Source organism: Mytilus californianus, unplaced genomic scaffold (assembly GCF_021869535.1).
Source record: "Mytilus californianus isolate M0D057914Y unplaced genomic scaffold, xbMytCali1.0.p SCAF_13, whole genome shotgun sequence".
In the NCBI taxonomy this organism is placed as follows: Eukaryota; Metazoa; Mollusca; class Bivalvia; order Mytilida; family Mytilidae; genus Mytilus; species Mytilus californianus.
Window position 1 is genome coordinate 45,458,812 of NW_026262615.1, and position 25,244 is coordinate 45,484,055.

Genomic DNA, 25,244 nt, shown 5'->3' on the forward strand with positions numbered 1-25,244 from the left:
GTTTAATAATTGCTTTTTCGAGATCATACTAATTAACCAATCAAAATTAACATTGCATTTGAATTAACCAATCAGCGCTAAATTAACAGGGCTTTTGTTTTAGGCACAAGCACATAATTATTCTGAAAGCAACGCTTGCTTTGAGCAGACATTCAAATATTTCTGGGAAATAATTTATTTTTTGTCAGCAGTTTATCAAGATATATTTATATAATCATGAATGGATTTAGGTTTTCAATGTGGAAATGGAACATATTATATATGAACGTTTAGGAAAACGTATACGCAGTGTTTTTGCATTAACTTTCCCAATTGTTTTTTTTTTAATGTCAAAAATTGATGTTAAAAATGTGCAAATTTAAATACAATCCGGAAGCAGTATCAGTTTTGTGTTTTAAAGTTTGATTCTGGAATCTGCAGCAGCGTGCAATGGCGGGTTAATATTCCAAAGTTTTGCGTTTTGCGCTTCTGACAAGTCCGTGAGACAGGATTAATTCGTATTCTGAGAGAATTTAACGTCACGACGATAATTGCTATAAACTGTTGTTTTTCAATAAACTGTCTTTGCATCATGTCTGATGACGAAGATATCACATTTAGGACGGGACCCGATAACCAGTCCGACAAAGTAAAGGCATAGGCCGGAGTGATGAAGCTAAACTCAGCTACCGCGAATGAAATTTTGGAACTTGGTTTTGATAGCATGGAGGCCGTCGCGTTGATAGAGAAGGAAATGAGTGATTCGTGCATCCCTATTGGACAACGAAAATTATTACTGCCAGCAGTGGAAAAAACGTTCAAGAAAGACTTTTCGAACAGCGAGAGAATGACGGAAAATTCTGGACTTCCGGCAATGTCAAATTCTGGTGCATGCGCATACCAAGATGGCGACGACGGAAGTAATGTGAACAAAGATGGCGGCGCCCATGATCAACTTAAAGATGACGTAATACAGACAAACACAGACGAAGCATACGTTAATGCTGTATTGCATCAGCTTTCCATGCAGCAGACAAAAAATAGACATTCCTCCGTTTCATTGGATGGACGTCCAAACCAGAACTTTCCGGGAAACTCAAATGTGAATGGAAGTGACAATTCAGTAAACAATTTAGGTAACCCTGGGCTGTGCATTAACTCTATCCTGTCTTGGCAGGATCCGCAAATTTATTTAAAACATTCAAACATAGACAGTAATGTCAATTATCTCGATATTATAGATTTTGTCTCAAATGATATAGGGGGGACCAGTTTGCCTGAGGAGCGCCTTATTTCCAATGCATCAGGGGGGCAACTAGTGTTTAAGTCTGGGCCACTAAAGCCAAGGCTTGAATCTCTGTCTCTGTGTCAATGGTCTAGGGCAAACTTGTCAATAATGTACAAGCTGCTCAGCACTGGACAACTGACACAGACACAGGTCCTCGATTATTTGTCATATACCATGAGATTTTATCACTTAGTTTCATCATGTGAATTTGTGTCAGTGCTGTTTTTTGATAGAGAATATCGTAGGCTTCAAAAGCAGCATACTTTTAGATGGGGCACTGACATTCCCCATTTACTGTCAGTTTACTTGCGGCCTAAAGCTATATACGATAAACCTCAGGCATCTGGTCCAATGTTTAAGAATGCAAATAAACAACAGCAGGACTATTCCAGGTATACTTCACACTCTATAGAGGGAAATGAAATTTGCAAAAGTTTTAACAGTAGGAAAGGTTGCTCTTAAGGAGTTATTGCCCTTTATAGTCAATTTTAAACAATTTTTATACGACCGAAAAAATAAAAAAAATTTTGGTCGTATATTGGTATCACGTCGTCGTCGTCGTCCGAAGACGGATGGTTTCCAGATAACTTTAGTATAAGTGAATAGAAATCAATAAAATTTTAACATAAGGTTTATAACTACTAAAGGAAGGTTGGGATTGATTTTGGGGGTTTTGGTCCCAATAATTTAGGAACAAGGGGCCCAAAAGGGGTCAAAATAAGTATTTTTCTAGTTTAGATGTGTATGGATCTTTCTAAAATTGTACCATAAGTTTCCATTTCAAAAAAGGAAGGTTGGGATTGATTTTGGGGGTTATGGCCCAAATTTTTTAGGAATTAGGGGCCAAAAAGGGGCTAAAAACAATACTTTTCTAATATTTTGTTTAAATTGCTTATTTCTTGATCAATTTCAATGGGGTTTTATTCTTGAATTCTTGGGGTTCTTAAATATGCTGAATCTAACCGTGTATTAAGTTTTTGGAATTTGGTCCTCGTTTTTAAATCGGTCCACATAAGGTTCAACATTTGTTCAAGGGGTCCAAAATTAAACTGTTTGATTTCATAAAAAATTGAATTAATGATATGCCGAATCTAACGGTGTATTTAGATTTTTAATTTTGGGTCCCAATTTGAAATTGGTCTACATTATGGTCCAAAGGGTCCAAAATAAAACTTAGTTTGATTTTAACAAAAATTGAATTCTTAGGGTTCATTGATATGCTGAATCTAAACATGTATTTCGATTTTTGATTATGGGCCCAGTTTTCAAGTTGGTCCAAATTGGGGTCCAAAATTCAAATTTGTTTGATTTCAACAAAAATTGAATGTATGGGGTTCTTTGGTACATGTATGCTAAATCTAACCATGTATTTAGATTTTTGATTTTTGGGCCCTGTTATCAAATTGGTCCACATTGAGTCAAAAGGGTCAAAAATTAAACTTTGTTTGATTTCATCAAAAATTGAATTCTTGGGATTCTTTGATATGCTGAATCAATCCATGGCCATCCCTACTGAAAATGTAAAGTGGGATTTCACTGAAAATACCAGTGGAGTTCCATCAGAGTTCCATTGGAATACCACTGTATTACCACTGGGAAATTTGGTCGGGATTTTCATTGGACATTCATTGTTTTCCATTGGGATATCAGTGGAATATCCAGTGGGATTCCGGTGAATACTCGAGTGGAATACAGTGGAAATTCCATTGGAATACCAGTGAAAACTTCGTTGGAATACCATTGTTTTCCCACTGGACATTTATTGTTTTCTACTGGGATACCAGTGGTAATTCCATTGGAAATTGTAACAATCAACCAAAGAAAACCAGTGATATTTCAATGGAAATTGACAATTCCACTGAAATGTTAGATATCATTTTGCATGCACTGCTTATTTTTGAATGAATTAATAAGAAAACTTGAAATAAGACAATAACCATTTTAATGCAAGTCAACAATTAAAGAAATTACAACAGTTTATACATCATCCACATTTAAGACCTTTTAAACGAAAAGATCAACCTCTTTAAAATATTAACGTTGATAAATTATCATTTTTTAGTCAAAGATGTATTTACTTAATTGTACATGTAAATCATTTTTCTGATTAAATCATTCATAAGTCCATGGTAACTTTTGGTCCTCTTTGGAAATCTTTCACAAATGGTTTTAATTTTCAAATTTACAAATTTGTTTATTGTGCATTAAACAAACAAAAATGTCCAGTTTACATGCATACGAAATACTTTGTCAGTTTGGTCAGTTTTCTTCATCATCAATTGATATTATTCATGAATTAAGTCCAAAGTTTCTGCATTCCAATCCTGTTCCATTAAGTCTTCATTGATTAATCTGAAAGAAAAAAAATCATACATCATAACATGCATAGAATTTTGCATTAAAATAACATTACAATACCATGCTCCAGTCTGCAATTATTCAAAAATATATGTTACTGGCATATTTTATTTGTGTTTGTGTGTAATTTATTCACAACATTTATACACTAAGAGCAATTTAGACACATGTATGTCTATTATTGAAGACTATGTGTTCTCTAGATATCTTTGGCTATAGTTGTTGGGTTGCTGTCTCTTAGACTTATAACACACATCTCTTTTTATCAAAATAGACTTTTATTGTTCATGGATCAGGTGTCTCTCAAAGCCAAATAAAATAGTTTATACTGCAATCAGCTATTTTACTATACAGATAAAGCTATACGTATAAACGTTAGCTTTATACGTCAATGACCTCAACTAACCTATTAGCCACGCTTACTTACCGGAACTACTGTATTTCATCAACAACGTCACGTCACAACCATGACAACGTGTAGTAACAATTGTCAAACTTTTGTAAATTTAAACTTGTTATGTCTTGAAATTCGTAATTTACATACCATATTTATTAAATACTATTAAATTAGTTTATTTTCTCTTTCTAATTACTAAAAATGTCAATGTCTTATCGCCTGGACTTTATGAGTTACTACGCTTATAGGGAAATACCCAACAATGGTACCCCAAGAGGGAAATTCCAAACACTTTTTTTTAACAATAAATTTGTTACGTATTTTATTTTATTTTTTATGTTTTTTATCGATTGCAGTATAAAGAGTGTCTTGAAATATGAAATTTATTTGTATTCGGCACGAAACAGGGGGAAATGCTCGGTAAACCTCGCATTTCCCCCCGTTTCTTAGCCTCATACAAATAAATTTCATATTTCAAGACACTATACGTATAGTGTATGGTATGTGTGGTTCCAGTTACATTTAAAAAAAAATTAGGGTAGGTAGGTAAGAATTTTTTTTATTTTATGTTTTTTTTACATTGAGTCTATCATGTCTATGGGAGCAACATTCTGACTTAAACAGTACTTACTGAAAAATGACAAAAAAATCTTTAGGGTAGGCTATTGTTTAGACTAAAAAAAAAGGTAGGTAAGGTAATTGGAACCACGCATATATTTTTATTTAGCCTCATATTATCTTTCCCTTTGTGTTGTGTTTGTTGTTGGTTTACTATCTGGTTGAAGCATACCAGACACCTCATTTTGTTCACATAATAGCCATGATTAATAATTGTGCATGATGATCAGATCAATGTTTTTGAGATGTGTTTACAGCTTATAGATGTGAATGATTAACATGATTAATGTATTTTTATTTCAAGTGTGGGAAGGATGAAAAAATAATTCAATAAGTACCTTTCAATAATCTTATACTCAAATTTCTTTTCTGCTGCTGGTTCGTTTGTTTTCATCGTGTTTTCATATTATTGAGTGGATATTGATCAATGCACAGTCACCATTTTTGCAGCTTTGTACCTTCACCATGATCAATCCCTTTTAATATATGGACAACCTAAAAAAAAAATGTAAAAACATTTTATTAATAATTTTTATTTTCTGGTCATGACCTGTATGCATCATATATTACTGATATTTATCATACAATGTACATATATAATTAAGAAGCTTCTTTCAGTTAAGTATAAAGACTCTAAAACACAATATTAACCTTTAGGGATTTTTTGTGTTGCATGTCCATCCAAATCAGAACATGACAAAATTAAGTTGAATGTGCCTGACATTGTGTAGTAAACTGTAAACATCTTTCCTTGATTGTGAAGGCACACAATGTAATTCAATATTGAATAATAAAATTATTATTACATTCCCACCTCCCCCTTTTCAGAACACCAAATGGTCATCCTCAAAGTGTGAACTAACAGAGCCCATGAATGAAACTAAAGGGGGTGTATATCTTTTTTTTTCATTTTAATTAAAAATATTCATGATGTAAAAATCAAATGTAAAATCTCTTAAAAATTACCTGTATCTGCTGTACGTCTGCCCTACATCAGATCGTCTCATTAAAATTCTTGGTTCAACAGCTAATGTCATAACTAAATGTTCTGCCTTTAATGTCTATTTCTTTATTTATCGAAGGTTGTTGAGTATTAATTATTATTAACATGATTAATGTAATCACAGCTGGACAATGCTGGACAGGATACATACTCGTACAATATTTTTAGTTTCAAATTTGAACACATTCCGTGTATTAATGATAACGACTATCTGATTGGCCGATCGGAAATCCCGGAAATAGAGTTATCCAATCAAATCAGCGGTTATATATATAGTCTGGTAGAAAAAAATGGCAGCCTCCATGAATGTAAACATGTGTGTTGAAAAACAACATTATAGACTACAGTTACACGAATTTTCTGCTCAAATTATGCCAAAACACTGACAATTAGCGTACAATTGATTGGAGCGGATTATATGTGAAATGTTTCTATAGATTAACTTATATGACCCGAGTTTCAGTGCCGAGTTCAGGACATGAAAATGATGAAAAATTCATCACACCGACAAAGTTAAGATACCGAAACAGTTTATAGAACAATTTGGAAAATGAAAGCCGTTCACTTTAATCAAAAGAACAGTAGACCAGTAACAGTTAATGAACATGATGAAGTCAAAGGAGAAATAATTATATTATTGTATACATGTAGACTGTAGTGCAGGGCAGTTGCCAGTACGGTCACTTGAAGAAAAAAACGGAGTTATCCTAACAATTCGTACAGTCTGAAGATAATTTCTGCAACAGATCTGTTTAAAACGGCCCTTTTAAGAGCCATGCACATTTTTCAAAAAGAATCTTAATTGTTTTTGTTCGTTAAATCAAACAGAATCTTATTCTCAACCCAATTTGATATAAAATATTCATTTCTTTATTTATATTATCTGATTATTGCACATTTAATTTTATTACTTAATGGTTAAAATGTATCCTTTCAATGTGTCATACTCATAGGCTATATGGTGATGCATTATATTCACCCTACATCTGAGGAGCTACCATTTTACTTATTTTATATGGGGGGGGGGGTCTTTCAGACCAAATGATTATTTTCATTTGTTACTAGGCAAGTGATTTCATATTACATTTAACCATGTAACATTTTTTGAACAAATGTTTCATATACATGTATATATGTAGGTTTATGAAATATTCATTACATCCAATATATTATCATGATTATAATATTTAATTTCTTATCAGGCCAGCAAATTATATGTTATAAATTAAATCCTTTACATAATAATCATGCACTTAATTATTTGAAAAATTTAAATTAGAAGTATATATTCCTTTAAATTTCTAAGTCCAAAATTCCACTGGAATATTTGCATTAAATCAAAACTCCACTGAAATATAAACAATAATATTCCACTGGAAATTAATTGGAAAATCTTTGGAAGTTTCATTGGAAATTTCACTGATTTTCCATTGGAATTACAGTGTGAAAAATATTCCAGATGTTTTGGATGAAATTCTAATGGGATTCCATCGGAATATTTTTTTCCACTGAATACCAGTGTAATTTCAGTGGAAATCCAGTGGAATCCCGTACTCATTTTCAGTAGGGATGTATTTAGATTTTGGATATTTGACCATAATAGGTAAATTTAAATTTTTTAAGTTCATTAGACCACATTCATTCTGTGTAAGAAACCTATGCTGTGTCAACTATTTAATCACAATCCAAATTCAGATCTGTATCAAGCTTGAATGCTGTGTCCATTCTTGCCCCAACTGCTCAGGGTTCGACCTCTGCGGTCGTATAAAGCTGCGCCCTGCGGAGCATCTGTTTGTACATTTTTGTAATCAGGTTAGCGACATATAGGCTCCTTGAAGCCTGTATTTTATAGTAATTGAGTTATGTCCCATTATGATTTTATATATGCAAGCAAGAGTAATATCTGTGGACACATTCCCCATTTATTTTTTCAGAGGATGTGGCAGGTACTTCATATGACAATAGTGGTGGTACTGATGAAAATACAGATATAACAGAGAGTGATGAGGGTATGTTTATCTAAAATATGAATTAAGGATAATTAAAATACAAACTATAAAGGCAATTCTGTGCACTAGGAAAACTAGTTTAATAGTAATCAATTATAGAAATTTTCGCCAAAATCCATTATAATAAATAGAAAACAAAATTTATTTTGGAACTATTTTGTATAAATAGATTATTAATGCACAATACGTTTTTGTGCAATGCCTGTACATATAATTTTAATTGGGAATTCCTGTCTATTATTTGGTCCAATCAGTGTGGGGGTTTCCCAGTTACTGCTGCATGTGAAATCTCGTTTAATAATTGCTTTTTCGAGATCATACTAATTAACCAATCAAAATTAACATTGCATTTGAATTAACCAATCAGCGCTAAATTAACAGGGCTTTTGTTTTAGGCACAAGCACATAATTATTCTGAAAGCAACGCTTGCTTTGAGCAGACATTCAAATATTTCTGGGAAATAATTTATTTTTTGTCAGCAGTTTATCAAGATATATTTATATAATCATGAATGGATTTAGGTTTTCAATGTGGAAATGGAACATATTATATATGAACGTTTAGGAAAACGTATACGCAGTGTTTTTGCATTAACTTTCCCAATTGTTTTTTTTTTAATGTCAAAAATTGATGTTAAAAATGTGCAAATTTAAATACAATCCGGAAGCAGTATCAGTTTTGTGTTTTAAAGTTTGATTCTGGAATCTGCAGCAGCGTGCAATGGCGGGTTAATATTCCAAAGTTTTGCGTTTTGCGCTTCTGACAAGTCCGTGAGACAGGATTAATTCGTATTCTGAGAGAATTTAACGTCACGACGATAATTGCTATAAACTGTTGTTTTTCAATAAACTGTCTTTGCATCATGTCTGATGACGAAGATATCACATTTAGGACGGGACCCGATAACCAGTCCGACAAAGTAAAGGCATAGGCCGGAGTGATGAAGCTAAACTCAGCTACCGCGAATGAAATTTTGGAACTTGGTTTTGATAGCATGGAGGCCGTCGCGTTGATAGAGAAGGAAATGAGTGATTCGTGCATCCCTATTGGACAACGAAAATTATTACTGCCAGCAGTGGAAAAAACGTTCAAGAAAGACTTTTCGAACAGCGAGAGAATGACGGAAAATTCTGGACTTCCGGCAATGTCAAATTCTGGTGCATGCGCATACCAAGATGGCGACGACGGAAGTAATGTGAACAAAGATGGCGGCGCCCATGATCAACTTAAAGATGACGGAATACAGACAAACACAGACGAAGCATACGTTAATGCTGTATTGCATCAGCTTTCCATGCAGCAGACAAAATATAGACATTCCTCCGTTTCATTGGATGGACGTCCAAACCAGAACTTTCCGGGAAACTCAAATGTGAATGGAAGTGACAATTCAGTAAACAATTTAGGTAACCCTGGGCTGTGCATTAACTCTATCCTGTCTTGGCAGGATCCGCAAATTTATTTAAAACATTCAAACATAGACAGTAATGTCAATTATCTCGATATTATAGATTTTGTCTCAAATGATATAGGGGGGACCAGTTTGCCTGAGGAGCGCCTTATTTCCAATGCATCAGGGGGGCAACTAGTGTTTAAGTCTGGGCCACTAAAGCCAAGGCTTGAATCTCTGTCTCTGTGTCAATGGTCTAGGGCAAACTTGTCAATAATGTACAAGCTGCTCAGCACTGGACAACTGACACAGACACAGGTCCTCGATTATTTGTCATATACCATGAGATTTTATCACTTAGTTTCATCATGTGAATTTGTGTCAGTGCTGTTTTTTGATAGAGAATATCGTAGGCTTCAAAAGCAGCATACTTTTAGATGGGGCACTGACATTCCCCATTTACAGTCAGTTTACTTGCGGCCTAAAGCTATATACGATAAACCTCAGGCATCTGGTCCAATGTTTAAGAATGCAAATAAACAACAGCAGGACTATTCCAGGTATACTTCACACTCTATAGAGGGAAATGAAATTTGCAAAAGTTTTAACAGTAGGAAAGGTTGCTCATTTCCAAACTGTCGCCATGTACATATTTGTTCAATTCAGGGTTGTGGTGCCCAACACCAAGCCTTTGCTCATCCAAAAAACGGATAAAGGTAAAGCCTGTGCATGACTTAGTGTATAATGTTTGGCAAGAGGAACTAAAATATGATGTTGATAAAGATTTTCTTTTGCAAGGTATAAAAGATGGGTTCAACATTGTTCAAGATAATTTGGCTTCCTTGAACATATCGTCAAAAAATCACCCTTCAGCTAATCCTTCAAGTCCTTTATATGAAAAAGCCCATCAACAGATTTTGAATGAAATTGAAAATGGAAATTATGAGTATGCTAAGTCCACACCTTTAGGTATTATTCCAAAACCTGATGGGGGTGTAAGAATAATTCACGACTGCAACAGACCGCTAGGGTCTGCTTTAAATGATTTTGCGGGGGAGGTAGAAAAACAAAAGTTTCAGTCTGTTGATGATGCAGCAAAATTAGTCACAAAAAACTGTTTAATGGCCAAAGTTGATTTAAAGTCGGCCTATAGATCTGTTAGCATCAGTCCTCATAGTCAACAGGTAACTGGTTTACGGTGGACTTTTCCTGACGGTCAGACCCATACCTTTATTGATAAAAAATTACCCTTTGGCTCAAAACTAGCACCAGGTATCTTTCATAGGCTATAACAGGCTATCCGCCGCATGATGTCACGCAGAGGTTTTACCATTATAGCTTATTTGGATGATTTTTTTCATTTGTGAAAGCACTAAGCAGCGCTGTGCACATGCACTTAGGGTTTTAATTTACTTGCTGTGCAAGTTAGGTTTTTTTATTAGTTGGTCCAAGGTTGTGGACCCATGCCAGAAATTAGTATTTTTAGGCATGGAGATTGACTCCACAACATTCGAATTAGGATTACCTATTAAAAAACTTGATGAACTAAGGGGAGCACTAGCAAGTTTTCAGCAGCGCAAGCATGTTTCTAAGAAACAATTGCAGTCCCTGGTGGGCAAGCTAAACTGGGCTTCGTCAGTGGTTCATGGCGGGAGAGTTTTTCTCCGGAGAATTGTTGACAACATAATGCAGCTCAAGCATGACAGGCACAAAATGCGCTTAGGCGGCGAAATTTTGCATGATATCCATTGGTGGTACAATTTTATGGCAACTTTCAATGGGAAATCCGTCTTACTAAATACTGATCCTGTTACCTCAGTTTACACTGATGCTTGCAATACAGGAGCAGGTGGTGTTTTTGGTACTGATTGGTTTTATGTCAATTGAAAAGAGGATTTCCCATTTGCGCAATCTTTGCATATAAATGAGCCAGAGGCACTTGCAGTGGCTTTGGCAGTCAAACGTTGGGCTAAGTGCTGGCAAAATAGGCATGTATATATTTTTTGTGATAATGCATCAACTGTTGCCTGTATCAATAAGTGTACCTCAAGGAACAAACTTTTGATGTCCTTTTTGCGTGAATTGTTTTGGCTATCTGCTTCTTATAATTTTCATCTGGTCGCAATTCATTTGCCTGGGAAGCAAAATGTTTTAGCTGATGCTATTTCCAGATTGCATGAATTAAAGTTATGTCAATTTTTTATGAAGGAATGCTTATCCACCCCTTTGTATGTACAACACCTTGTTCCTCACATGTCCTGTCATTCTCTCCGTTTTCTTATTTTTAGGCTTACAGGTACACAGACATGACAGAGTTTTCGTCAGTTTTCTAAGGAAAATGAATGGTTTTTCGCATCAGCCCTTAGTCTTTAGCATGTTTCTGATGCATGTCCTACTTTCTACCTTTACACAGGTTTGGGGTTTGTTTTGGAGTACCACAGATTTTCAACTTGATTTTGCTTTGTTTGTAATTATGTTTATTGCTTTATTGATATGCAAAGAAAATATTTAACTGTGGTTCTTTGTCCCAAACCTGTGTTTGTTCAGTTTATACTTCTAAACAAGAACCGGTTAACATGTCTTGGGCCCCTTACTGATCTCTGATTAGTGTAAAACAGATGCTTTCATTTGCACTGTATCTTTTCAGCGTTTAGTTCGGCCCTCAAAGGAGAAAGCACTTAAGTAATAGCAACATAGTCCCTAAATAGAATAAGGAGCATAATATAGGGATTGGGGGGGACTAGTAATGTGGATTAATGGAACTATTTTGTGTAAATAGATTATTAATACACAATACGTTTTTGTGCAATGCCTGTACATATAATTTTAATTGGGAATTCCTGTCTATTATTTGGTCCAATCAGTGTGGGGGTTTCCCAGTTACTGCTGCATGTAAAATCTTGTTTACTAATTGCTTTTTCGAGATCATACTAATTAACCAATCAGAATTAACATTGCATTTGAATTAACCAATCAGCGCTTAAGTAACAGGGCTTTTGTTTTAGGCACAAGCACATAATTATTTTGAAAGCAACGCTTGCTTTGAGCAGACATTCAAATATTTCTGGGAAATAATTTATTCCCACCCTCCGCTCCCTAGAGGATAGTTTTTACTTTATTGCTATGTCTTTTCAGCCTTTTATTATAGTATATTGTTAATAAGTAGAGTAGTAATGTTTTCAAAAGAACTCACAGTTAATTTTATCATGTACTTTGTGTTAGGAGTACCACAGATTTTCAACTTGATTTTGCTTGGTTTGTAATTATGTTTATTGCTTTATTGATATGCAAAGAAAATATTAAACTGTGGTTCTTTGTCCCAAACCTGTGTTTGTTCAGTTTATACTTCTAACCAAGAACCAGTTGACATGTCTTGGGCCCCTTACTGATCTCTGATTAGTATAAAACAGATGCTTTCATTTGCACTGTATCTTTTCAGCATTTGGTTCGGCCCCCAAAGGAGAAAGCACTTAAGTAATAGCAACATAGTCCCTAAATAGAATAAGGAGCATAATATAGGGAGGATTAAGGGGGGGGGGGGGAGAGACTAGTAATGTGGATTAATGAATCAATTTACATATATAACAGAGTGATGGTATCATATGTATTCATAAGAGATAAAAGTAAAAAATATCTATAAAATAAATGTTTTCAAAGAAACCTTGTCTAATTTTCCTGAATTACAATGTGACTAAAACCTTTAAACAACCATTATATAAACATTTGTATGCACACACTTTTTTTGGTGAACAGGACTCTGCAATTTTGCATCTGTATATTTGGGTAATTTATTTTTATAATAGAGTCAAGTTCAAGTTCAAGTTTGGGAAAAGCAAAGAGAGGGAAAAAAAGAAAGAAAAAAGGTATATGTTACTTAATACATTTTTTCTTGTTGTTTTATGGATTGAATGTAAACTTTTCTACTCTTTATTACTTTTCTTAACTTATTTAAAATACTGTAAATTCACTATTAATTGTTTGGTATTTTTTTTTGAATTGTTGGTTTATGTGAATCACAAGTTTTAGTAATAAGCAAATCAAAATTTGCTAAAGACATGACTGCAGACTTAAGCATCAATGAAAATACAATATTTGCTCCATATCGAAAAATTGACAGTCATATATGATATGAACCTTATTTTTGATATACATTCTTTCAGTCAATAGATACAGTTCTTCAGAGGACGATTCTACTCCACAAAGTGACGACAGTTCGGATGAAGGTATTTGTTTTTAATACCTTAACTAGGGAAAATTAAAGTACCTCTCTGCCACTCAACAAATTTTTTTGAAATAATGTTGTGGACTATAAAATACAGGTCAATTGAGATTTGTTTGTTTTGACATTTATTGTTAAAAAAAGGATGCTCTTGCTTACCTTAAAAATTGGATTTTTCTTAAATTTCCTGATGATTACCTTTTAACATAATCTTTTGAAACTTGAACACAATGGCATGAATCATAAAATTCAGTCAAGTTTGATTTAGTTTGTTTTGGCATTTACAAGTCAATAGTAACAACCTTTAGTTATCTAAAAAGTCAGGAAATTATTTGGTTTCCTGATGATAATTAAAGTACCACTATACCAAATCTTGAAATTTGAAGGCAATGTCATTGTTTATGAAATCTTGATCAAGTTGATTTAGTTTTACCAATGAAGAGTAATGCCTCTAATTTCCCTTAAGAGTTTTTCGTAAATTTTATGTATACCTTGTTCGTATTTAAAGAGACTAGACTAGACCAAATCTTTTTGTGGGAAAATTTGTTTTACAAATTAGTATAAAACCATAAAATTTCCTGCGTGTTGTGTATTGGATTCCTGACATTAGTATTAAAATTTAGTGACAGCTTCATCGGAAATGAATGTGTGAAAATATATCTTTGATTAAAGCTGTTGGTCATATATATATTTAAACCAAAAACAATGAACAAAACAGAGGAAAAAACAACCAAAGAGACATTCAAACTTAATTTAAAAAAAAAAACTGTCTAGGCCATGACAGAAAACAAAAAAAAAGACTCAAAGATAAACACAATCAACAAAATTCAACTTAGATTACTCCAGACTGATTGACACAAGCCCTAACTAAAACCAGGAGTGATCTCAAGTGCACAAGATGGTTGAGCAGACTCTGGTCCACATGTGGCACCGGTGGTGTTGCTCTTGTAAGTATGGACCTGGATAAAAAGGAGTGTTTAGGTCAGATCATTAGTCTTCAAATTATTGTTTTCTTTTCAGGCAACATTCAACAAAAGAAAGGATTGAAGAAAAATAGCAAAGGTAATAAGGACAATAATTTCTATAAATTCAAATTTATTATTATATATCTATGTTTTATTTATTTATTTACAAGTATTATCATTCATATAAATATACGAAGTTGATTTCCGTTGCTTTATGGATCTTATATAATTGATTTCATTTATGTTCAAGATTTATGAAAGTCAATAATTTTATTTATTTATTTTAGATACTGTGAATTGAGGAATTATTGCGATGTTTTTATTATTGCGAAAAATGTGTCAGGGTTGTTATCGCAATAATTTAAACTCTGATTTCATTTTTTTTATGAATAAAGAGGAATTTATTTAAGTATTAAGAAAATATTAATCATATTCTGGTCCCTAATGACAAAATCGCAATAATAAATACACAATAATTTCTGAATTTACAGTAATCCATATTTATAGAATATTAACTAATCAAAGAATTTAAATAGAGAAAAATTTTCAACAAGTTACTGAACAATTAACACATTAATTCACGAATGGGCGTAGCGCATGAGTTAATTATCAGTGTTGTTTGGTGACGAGTTGAATATTTTTTGACATTCGATTTCTTTGATTAGTTATTCTTTTTATTAAATTGGCAACTGTTTTTTTTTTTTTTTTTTTTTATGAAATTAAAGTAGAAAATGTAAGATATATCTTTTTCAACCCATTCACAATTTGTTTTGATCCGACGTAATCAACGTCTTGACAACACCTATTGTTGTATGACGTCAGAGGAGTGAAATAACCACGTTTATTTGACATTGATTTCACCTGTGAAATTATTGGTTGTTATTTCACTGGGAAATTAATGTAATTTATTGCAACCAATGTTGTAATAAGATTTCTTAATGCTAAATAAGTCTTCTTGTCGTTATGTTATTCTTCTTGTCGCTGATAAGTGAGACCCCACCTAGCACTAGATGCACAATCTGTAAACATCAGCAATACCCGTTATAATTATAAGAACATGAAGAATATATAACGTGTACACATGTACAAGTATGAATTCCCGAAAAAATGTAATAACCAGCAATTTCTCCATACATGTAAACTCAAAGATAGATTTTTTTTAACTCCACAAATGGACTTTTTAATTAAGTGCATTTCCTTACCAAGTTCTATTGAAGAATTCTGTTGTTTGTGTGCAGTTTTGTTTGTTAATGTTTCAATATTGCCTCTTTACCTTTGCATACACTTTGGAGTTAGTTACTTTTTACAATTTGCATCTTAAATTGTCTTTTTGTTGCAACATGTATAAAATTAAGTCTTGTAAAATTGAAAACCAATTGTTGTTGATATGGGCAAAAATTTGTTGCAAGAGAGAAACAACAGTGAATTTGGCAAGAAATGTGCATTTGATTATTATATATTTAAACAGTGTATAGGTGTAAAGTTCACTACATGCTAAACAGATTTAATTTCAAATATAGATAAATTTAAGCAGTATATTAAGCATACTTAACGTTGCCATTATGTATAGGACGATAGGCAACAAAATATACAAGATAGACCCAAAATGCAATCATTTTCAGAAGGTCTATGGTATTGAGCTACAACATGGTAAATTAAATGAAAGGACAAGGTACGATAAGGCCTGTTTTTGGCCCCCCTATTTTCTCATTTTCTAAATTTTGTTTTGGAGAGCTTTGGGGGGGCCAAAAACAGGCCTTATCATACCTTGTCCTTTGGGGGTGTGGCCAAAAAGGGTCCTTATAGCCCTAGTCAAAAACTTATATTAAAACAATTCTCTTTAAATCATAGCATGTTTATTTTTTGGACACTTTAATGTGATTGTTACTGAATAAACATGGGGTGTTTATGTCAGATTATTCTTCAAAGTTATCTTTCCTTTGTAGGTAGCAATCAACAAAAGAGAGGATTGAAAAGAAAGAGCAAAGGTAATAGACACCATTTGTACAGTTCGTTTGTACCCTTGGAAAAAAATGTGTGTATATATATCACTTAAAATTTATAATAATAAATCCTATCTATACCTGAAAGATGAATTTTTTGTGAATATTGAATGGATGTTTCTTGATGTAAGATTTTCTAATTCAAGGGGGAAAAGTGCCTGTGTCATACCTGTTCATACAATTATCTATTAAAGATCTGAACAGGAATCACAAATAAAATACTGCACAATCAGATCAAATCAACTGTCAACAACGGAACTCTTACATTATAGAACAGATAAACAACAATGAAGAATATTTGAATTTTTTACTACATAACATTGTTCGCTATGGATATTCTGTATATCGTCAAGTTATCAGAATTCTCATTGGGACTAACTGTGCATCACTTATTGCAGACCAGGGCCTGACTATTCATAAAGTTAAGTTAAGGTTTGTTCTGAAAAGGTGGATTTTTCAACGTGTCCTAAAATAAATAAGTACTTCTATTGATTATCTTCACTTAAGTTGTTTTATGTATATCAGCTCTGTTTCTGTATTGTTTTGAGTTACAATTTATGTCAAAAATTTATAGCAAAAACCCATCGAAACAACATCTGATTCAAAAATTGAATAACACTTTTAGATATTTGGATGATATATTGGCTCTCAATAATGACAACTTCAGTATGTACACTAAAGAGATTTATCCTGCCAAGCTGACTTTAAATAAATCTAATACTAGCAATGAACGCTGCCCTTTTCTGGATCTTGATATCTATATCTGTAATGGGAAGCTTAATACCAAATTTTATGATAAAAGAGATGATTTTTCATTTCCTATTGTTAATTGTCCATTTTTATATGGTGACGTTCCCTTGGTACCATCTTATGGTGTGTATATATCTCAACTTGTTTGATTCTCTCGTGTATGTAACAACTTACTTGATTTTAACTTAAGAAATCTCTGTATTACTAAAAAATTATTGCACCATACCGGGTTTGTGAAATCACAAACTAGTCAAAACATTTACTAAATTTTATCATCGATACAAGGCCATCATTTGTAAATATAAATCAACATGCAGACATCTTATAAGTTCAGGTATTTCACATTCAATCTTTTATGGTAATATTCTTTACAAAGCACAAAAATGTCGGCATTCAGTTAAAAAAAAGCTTACCAAACCTTTAAATTAACTTTTTCAGAAGGGATATTATACGAAACTGTTATTATGTCATTAAGAATGGCATATTTTGGTATTAATATTGATTCATTCATAGGGTCCTTGCATCTGAAATAAACACATTTATTCTAATACCAGTTGTTGGCATGATACGGGTTATGTGATTTTCCATCTTTGACTTTAATGGTCAGCTTCATTACATTAATAGTAATTAATGTATGAATTGCAATACACCAATCATTTATATATAAGAACAAATTTAGTCAAATTGGTAACTTTATTATAGATGAAGAAATTGAAGAAGAAATTGCAGAACTATTTAGAACAAGAAAGAAAGGTATGTTTTTGAGAATTAAGCAGTGGTTATCAAAGTTTAAAAAGTCATACAGAAAAGAGTGAGTATTCATGTATTTTAGATAAAAGATGATCAGTATAGATTTTACTGAGATTTATAATTTAAAGATCAGAGCTATATTGTTGATGGGTTCCCCAATAAAGAAGTCTTAGAAGACACAGTATTAAATTGTTTCAATTGAATGAATGTTCTGAATAATGAAATGATGGTCATATGAACAACATGAAGCTTCAACATGTTTTTACAACCCTGAAATTCAATCTAGTCAAAACGCTGTTTGAATTGTAAGTACTCAATTGATATCAAAATAAGACGATGCACCAGAACCAAATTATGTAGAAATTAACAACTGTAGGTCATGGTATGAAAAAAAAAAAAAACCTGAAAAGACAAATGTAAAACATGCATGCACCTCCATCAATAATGATGAGGTTACCCAGTGTATCAACTTTTATTCTTTCAGGGATAACTCCTCATTATTCTTTAATGGAACAAAAGGGAATCTTCATTTGAAAGTAAAATATGTTTGTTATAAATTTCCATGAAACAATATAGTGACAATTAATCACCTCAAACAAATTGTTAATTATTGCAATTCCAATTTAACACTTGAAAGCTTAACGTAATATTAAAGTTAATTGTAACCAGCTGTGTGCTGGAAAGAAATTTAGTGACATGTACCATTATAATCCTTTTTAAATAGCTTGCTAAAAAAATGATAAACATTTTCATTATTTTTTTAGTTATAAACAAATATAGATATCATAACACCAAAAAATTACATTATCTTCATTCATTCTTGAAAATGACAAGAGTATACAAAAATTAATCCAACTGTATCAACCATACCTTGAGATCTGCCATCAAATATTTACCTATTTTGAGTTGGCTCTTATAAATTATAGGTTTGCTTTATTTTCATTGTAGGAAGACGATATGTTCAATGGAGTGAGAAAGATTCAAACACTGTAAAATCCTACTTCAAACAATATATCCAGGATGTATCTAAAGAAGGTGCAAAAGGGAGAATGCCTGGTATGTTGTATTACATATAGTATTAAGGTCAATGTCCTGAAGTAGAAACACCACTGATTCAAGCCCACCTATTTGAATTTAATACATTGATTTTATTAGTAAAAAAGGTCAGTCAAAAAGCTGACATGCAACATAAACATAGTACTACATATTCGATTTTACTATATTATGAAAAAAAGGAATATTTTGCTAATAGCTATTGTGGATTTTCTATGTTTTCCCCTTTATTTCATATATTTAATACTCATGTGTAAAAAAACTATAAGGCATTTCACTTTCAAATCTTTCAACAAAATCTAATCTATTCACATCAGGTTTGTACGAATTTTCCATGGCTCACTTGCCAATAGCCGTTAACTTTTGTATGGAATGCTATTTTATAACTCTAAATTTCATCATCCCCATAGTAACGGATAGATCTAAGGACATTGTAAATTGACCATCTGTCTGTCCGTAACTTGTCCAAAGCACACATGTGGACATTGTAGATGTTGCTTTTAAACGTTCTCAACAGATCTTCATTATACTTGTTGTACATATTGAATATAATTGACTTTTATAAGTTGACCTTGGCACCAAAAAAATCAGACCTTGTCCCTTTGTTTCAAGTACATTTTTTGCATTCTCGGAAATAATCATCACGGGAAACACATCTAGTGTGCTGTACTGTAAGAAGCTTGAATTGCTTAGGGAATGACCATTTGATATTAGTATGTTTTTTTTTCCATAAAAAAATATTCTGATTCCCAAATTGATGGAAAAAAATCTGTTCTAGTACCAGGACAAAAATTATTTTACCCATACACATTATAGTGTTAAATTTTGACAAATCATTTCATTGATACTATTGAAAAACTAAACAAAATTGTTCATGAAAAAACCATTCTGACAAAAAAAAAACCAAACATAACCCCCTCCCCCTTGAAGTTATTTCCCCCTGCCACATATATGTCATGCCCCTTTTCTAACCCCTGAATATGTAAGTAAAAGGTATACTCTTTTACTGGGTAGAATTTAAAGTTTACCATATATATTATTTATCTCTTTGTTTTGCCAAAGCCGTTCTCAGATTTTGTTGCTTGGTGCTGATTTCCGACAGTATTGAAGATCACCCAGTACCTCTAAATTTGTTTATGTGTTGCATTATGTGATTTTAAGCTTTATTCACGCCATGTTCATTGTCAGTGTCTGCCTGTTCTTGTTATTGTCAAAGTCTGTTTTGTGCTATTTTAAATAAAAATAATTATATAAAAATATGAAATATGACATTCCCTTTATCTGAATGTTCTGTACAAATTGTCACTGAATACACATTTAAGCTGAACATAGCATGACTGAATTGAAAAAAAAACCTACTTAGAAATGATTGCAATAAGACGGCAACCGAGGCAAAAAAAAGGGACTGTGTATAGGTTGCACTTTGTAAATACAGCTGTTTCTCAAACCACGCCTCTTTTGGGGAGATTTATAATATTCATAGATATGTTAATTTGTTAACGTACTGATTCCCATATATGATCTCTGTGTTTCGTCTCATAGAGACATCACTTGGGAATGTAACAATGCAGTAAAGAAAAACATGCTAGCGCCTAAATTTTTAATTCTTAGGAAGTCCAAAAATGGAGGTAAGGGTAGTATAGAATTTTAATATAAGTTTAAACTCTTAGAAGTTCAGGGCATATAAATGTTGAAAATATTAGCCGCACAACCCTATATTTTGACCTTTGAATAAAATGGTAGTGCATATAAACTTTCCGTTCTGGGATATTATTTTTCACGAAACTTCATAGTAAAAGTGTCAAGTTTTAGCTGCAAAGAGAGTTCCAATGGGAAATTGCATTGTCTATATTTACAGAATTGCAACCTGTATAGGGTTAAAAAATAGAACATACAGAATCTCACAAAATCTAGTTTATCTCAGAGATTTTAAAGAATTTAACTAAAATATGAAGTTTAATAAATATTTTATGAAGAGTGAGAAAATCCTGGGCGTTAACTGTGATGACTCAGCATAAATTCACAGTTTACAGTATGCATGGTTTACTTAAAGCCCTGAATTCAAAATAAATTCCTAATATATGCATATTTGTTATTTAAATTGTTTAGAAGTGCTTACATTTACTCTTTTCAGTCATTGCAACTCATTGGTCCTTCCTAAATATTTTTGGTGGGATTTTTTGTCCTGTCCATAACGCAAAAGTAAGCCTTAACACCTAAATGTGTTTTTTGTGACCGTGGCATAAAAAAGTACTAGCTAGAATTAAAAAAAGACCTCAATAAAACTTACAATAGTGTGTTCTTTCCTAAGTATGTACTAAATGTTCCACATTGCTAAAAACAGGGGAAAATTTTAGGAAATGTGAGGCCCCTGAGGCAAAAAACAGAGAAAATGCCTACCCCTGGGTCATAAAACAGATAATTTAACTTGTAAATGCTATGATTTTATAATTTTAAAGGTCTTTTGTAAAGAAAATAATAACTGTGGTAGGAAGTTATGCAAAAATCAGATGAAAGCGGTCATTTCTATCAAACTTTTTGTGAATTTTTGCACCAGACTGACATCTTCATAAATACAACTTTTGCAAATATGGCTTTGTTTAAACACTTCTAGTTCATATATCAACTAACTTATGTTAGATATATGGTTAGGGATGATTCTGTTGTGACAAGAATTCTAAACTGACCATTTGAGGCAGTAATTGTGAACTTTCATTGACAAATAGGCATACAGTAAGATGTGGACTGGAGACACAGGCAGGATTGGATACTTTTTGTCTAGCCTTCGAATTTTGTCGAAAAAGCGAGACATAGCGATCCTACATTCCGTCGTCGTTGTCGTCGGCGGCGTCCACAAATATTCACTCTGTGGTTAAAGTTTTTGAAATTTTAATAACTTTCTTAAACTATCCTGGATTTCTACCAAACTTGGACAGAAGCTTGTTTATGATCATAAGATTATATTCAAAAGTAAATTTTGTAAAAAAAAAAGTCCATTTTTTCCGTATTTTACTTATAAATGGACTTAGTTTTTCTGCCAGGAAACATTACATTCACTCTGTGGTTAAAGTTTTTCAAATTTTAACAACTTTCTTAAACTATCCTGGATTTCTACCAAACTTGGAAAGAAGCTTGTTTATGATCATAAGATAGTATCCAGAAGTAAATTTTGTAAAAAAAAATTCCATTTTTCCGTATTTTACTTATAAATGGACATAGTTTTTCTGCCAGTTAACATTACATTCACTCTGTGGTTAAAGTTATTAAAATTTTAACAACTTTCTTAAACTATCCTGGATTTGTACCACACTTGGACAGAAGCTTGTTTATGATCAAAAGCTAGTATCTAGAAGGAAATTTTGATAAAATTTTGTTCCATTTTTTCCGTATTTTACTTATAAATGGACTTAGTTTTTCTTCCAGTCAACCTTACATACAGTCTGCAGTTTAAGTTTTTAAAACATTTATTAGATTCATAAATTATCCTGGATTTTTACCAAACTTGGACAGAAGCTACTTACATTGAAATGATAGATATTTTTATTAGTTTTTTTTCTCATTTTTGTTGAGCCTGCGATTAACAGCAAAAGTAGGCGAGACACTGGGTTCCGCGGAACACTTACGAATTTTTATAATTTTGAATGTTGGAGTGATTAACAACTAAACATTACATTTATAGTATTCCAGAATGCTTTCAATGTGTTATCAGAATAGTTTTAAACAGGATTTAGACAGTTCATGTCAGAAAACATGCGCATAGGGTAAGCTGGCAAAAATTAAAATCTTGTTTTCAAATTCTTTAAAAATTGAAACAGGGGGTATAAAATGTACTGTAAAAGGAAACTTAGAGCATATGCAGTGATTTTATTTGAATAAATGTTTGTATAGGTTGCACTTTGTAAATACAGCTGTTTCTCAAACCACGCCTCTTGTGGTGAGATTTATAATATTCACAGATATGTTAATTTGTTAACGTACTCCCAGTTCCCATATATGATCTCTGTGTTTCATCTCATAGAGACATCACTTGGGAATGTAACCAGTATAGAAAAACATGGTAGTGTCTAAATTTTAATTCTTAGGAAGTCCTAAAAAGGAGGTAAAGGTAGTTAAGAATTTAAACTCTTAGAAGTTCAGGGCATATAAATGTTGAAAATATGCCGCACAGCCCTATATTTTGACATTTGAATAAAATGGTAGTGCATATAAGCTTTCCGTTCTGGGATATTATTTTTCATGAAACTTCATAGTAAAAGTGTCACAGTTTTAGCTGCAAAGGGAGTTCCTATGGGAAATTGCATTGTCTATATTTACAGAATTGCAACCGATAGAGATATGCTGCCCTTGTCAACAGATGTAAAATAATTGTGTTTACATATTTACAGCTGATTTTCATTTTGCTAGCTTAAAGAATCTCATCTTCTAAAAATAAAAGATAGAATAAATGATTTCGCTTTTTTTCGTCCCTGAGGGTCTGAATTAGGGTCCTTTTATTCATTTTTCTCTTATGTCTTATCACCTTTCTCTATTCCTATTTTATTTTACTAATTTTTGTCTATTCTTCTTTTATTTTGTCCATTATTCTCTATACTGTAACTTATGTTATCAATTATTCTCTATTTTCTGTTCTCTATTATTTTTGTTTTTTTCTCTCTATTTTTTTGCCAATAGGCAATTGTTGAAAAGGTCTATTAGAGACATTGAGTTATGTTTGTAAGAAAACATAGATACAGCTGACATATCATGGATATTTCTCCGACTTATATCAAGACAAAGATTAGATCCAATTCCCAATTTTGCATAAAATACTGAACAAATTGCCCAATCGTTGCTGGCTTTTTCAAAAGCTATCATAATTAAAATTTGGAGATACATTTCTAACCTTTGCTTCGGTCATAGACACAAAACCTAGCAACATGACAACATTTATTGTATATACCACTATGAAACAATGTTTAGATATGTTCAGCAAAAGGCTTTACAAACTTTCGACCAGCAATTAAATATTGTTACCCTACAGGAAAAATGGTCTATGGCAGACATTTTTATAACCTCTTGTAAATTATTTTTTTAACACTAATGAAAATCTGAATTACCAAACTTATACCTCAAATTTAAAAAAAAGCACCATGTTTCATTCCAATATCTATGGATTGGCTTGTTTTTCGTACTAATGGAAAGTTCACAATTGGAAAACTGAAATCATTTCTTTTGCTTCTTTCAGTAATTTTTATATGACCGCAAAAATAAAAAAAAAATTTGGTCGTATATTGCTATCAAGTTGTCCTCAATGTCCTCTTCGTCATCAGTGTCTTCCGAAGACAGATGGTTTACGGATAATAACTTTAGTATAAAAAGATAGAAATCAATAAAATTTTAACACAAGGTTTATAACCACTACAGGAAGGTTGGGATTGAAATTGGGGGTTTTAGTCTTAACTGTTTAGGAAAAAGGGGCCAAAAAAGGCCCAAATAAACATTTTTGCATTTTCCAGACAGTAACTTGTGTTTTAGTGTATGAACCACTCTGAAATTATACCACAAGTGTCCATACTTCAAAGGGATGGTTAGGATTAACTTTGGGGGGTTATGGCTCACACCATTTAGGAATTAGGGGCAATAAAAGGGGGGAAAAGGGTTTTTCTGGTAAAAGGACAATTGAGACAATTTAAAAGCAGTGTAAGGGAGGTAATCCAAATAAATTTAGAGAACAATCTTTGATTACCTCCCTTACACTGCTTGTAAATTATGTACATGTATTAAGAAATGATGGTTGTCTTGAGGTGATTAGCTGTCCATTTATTTTTAGCAGTTGCCATTAATTAATATTAATTTTAGCTATGACTATATGTGTCATTTTATATTTTAAAACTTTTATAATGTATTTAAATGGGTAATTATGGTTGCAAACTCCATTAGAAATTTGAATTGAAATACTGACCATAACTGAGGGAAAGATTTTTTTTAAAATAAGGGAAAAGGGGGGGGGGGGGGGGGGGGAGGTAATAAAAATTAGAGGGGGATGGATAATTTTTCTCATTTCAGATTTCAGAAATAAAAAGAAAAATTCTTCAAATGCTTTTTTTGGGGGGGTTACAGCCGATTTCAATGAGTATGTAGCTAAAGATAATATCTTTGGTTAACTTGCTTGCTAGCTGAACCCTGAAGTCATGTTAGGTAAGGTATACTACCCTCCTTTTAAAGTAGCCTAGTCCTACAGACAGATAGAATGGTTATCTGTCGGACTAGTCTACTATTAAAGGGGGGAGGGGGGGGGCAATTCGTAACAGCATAGTGTATTGCACAAAAGCAAAAAATTGAATGTAAATTCAAATCATATAACCAATTTGAAGTTCTTTGACTACATTTATTCTGTGTCAGAAACCTATTATGTGTCAAAAATTTAATTTCAATCCAAATTCAGACCTGTATCAAGCGTGAATATTGTGACCACTTTGGCC

The 25,244-nt window shown here is 32.6% G+C and overlaps 1 protein-coding gene and 1 long non-coding RNA gene across 6 annotated transcripts in view; one reads left to right on the forward strand and one right to left on the reverse strand.

Annotated features, from left to right (window-relative positions):
• The window catches only part of LOC127723751 (uncharacterized), a 99,538-nt gene that overhangs the window by 69,905 nt on the left and 4,389 nt on the right, over positions 1-25,244 (forward strand). For 4 of the 5 annotated variants that reach the window (XM_052230502.1, XM_052230499.1, XM_052230503.1 and 1 more), the window contains exons 8-14: positions 7,578-7,652; positions 12,847-12,906; positions 13,204-13,266; positions 14,283-14,324; positions 16,174-16,215; positions 17,683-17,733; positions 18,679-18,786. In XM_052230502.1, the coding sequence (XP_052086462.1) occupies positions 7,578-7,652; positions 12,847-12,906; positions 13,204-13,266; positions 14,283-14,324; positions 16,174-16,215; positions 17,683-17,733; positions 18,679-18,786 (441 nt within the window). The remainder of the gene's footprint in view (positions 1-7,577; positions 7,653-12,846; positions 12,907-13,203; positions 13,267-14,282; positions 14,325-16,173; positions 16,216-17,682; positions 17,734-18,678; positions 18,787-25,244) is intronic. The other variant, XM_052230500.1, reaches the window with a different exon arrangement.
• LOC127723752 (uncharacterized) lies at positions 3,193-5,637 on the reverse strand. The gene is made up of 3 exons (XR_007992237.1): positions 5,607-5,637; positions 4,979-5,135; positions 3,193-3,619 (listed from the first exon to the last, which is right to left on the reverse strand). It is a non-coding gene; the product is annotated as an uncharacterized LOC127723752 (long non-coding RNA).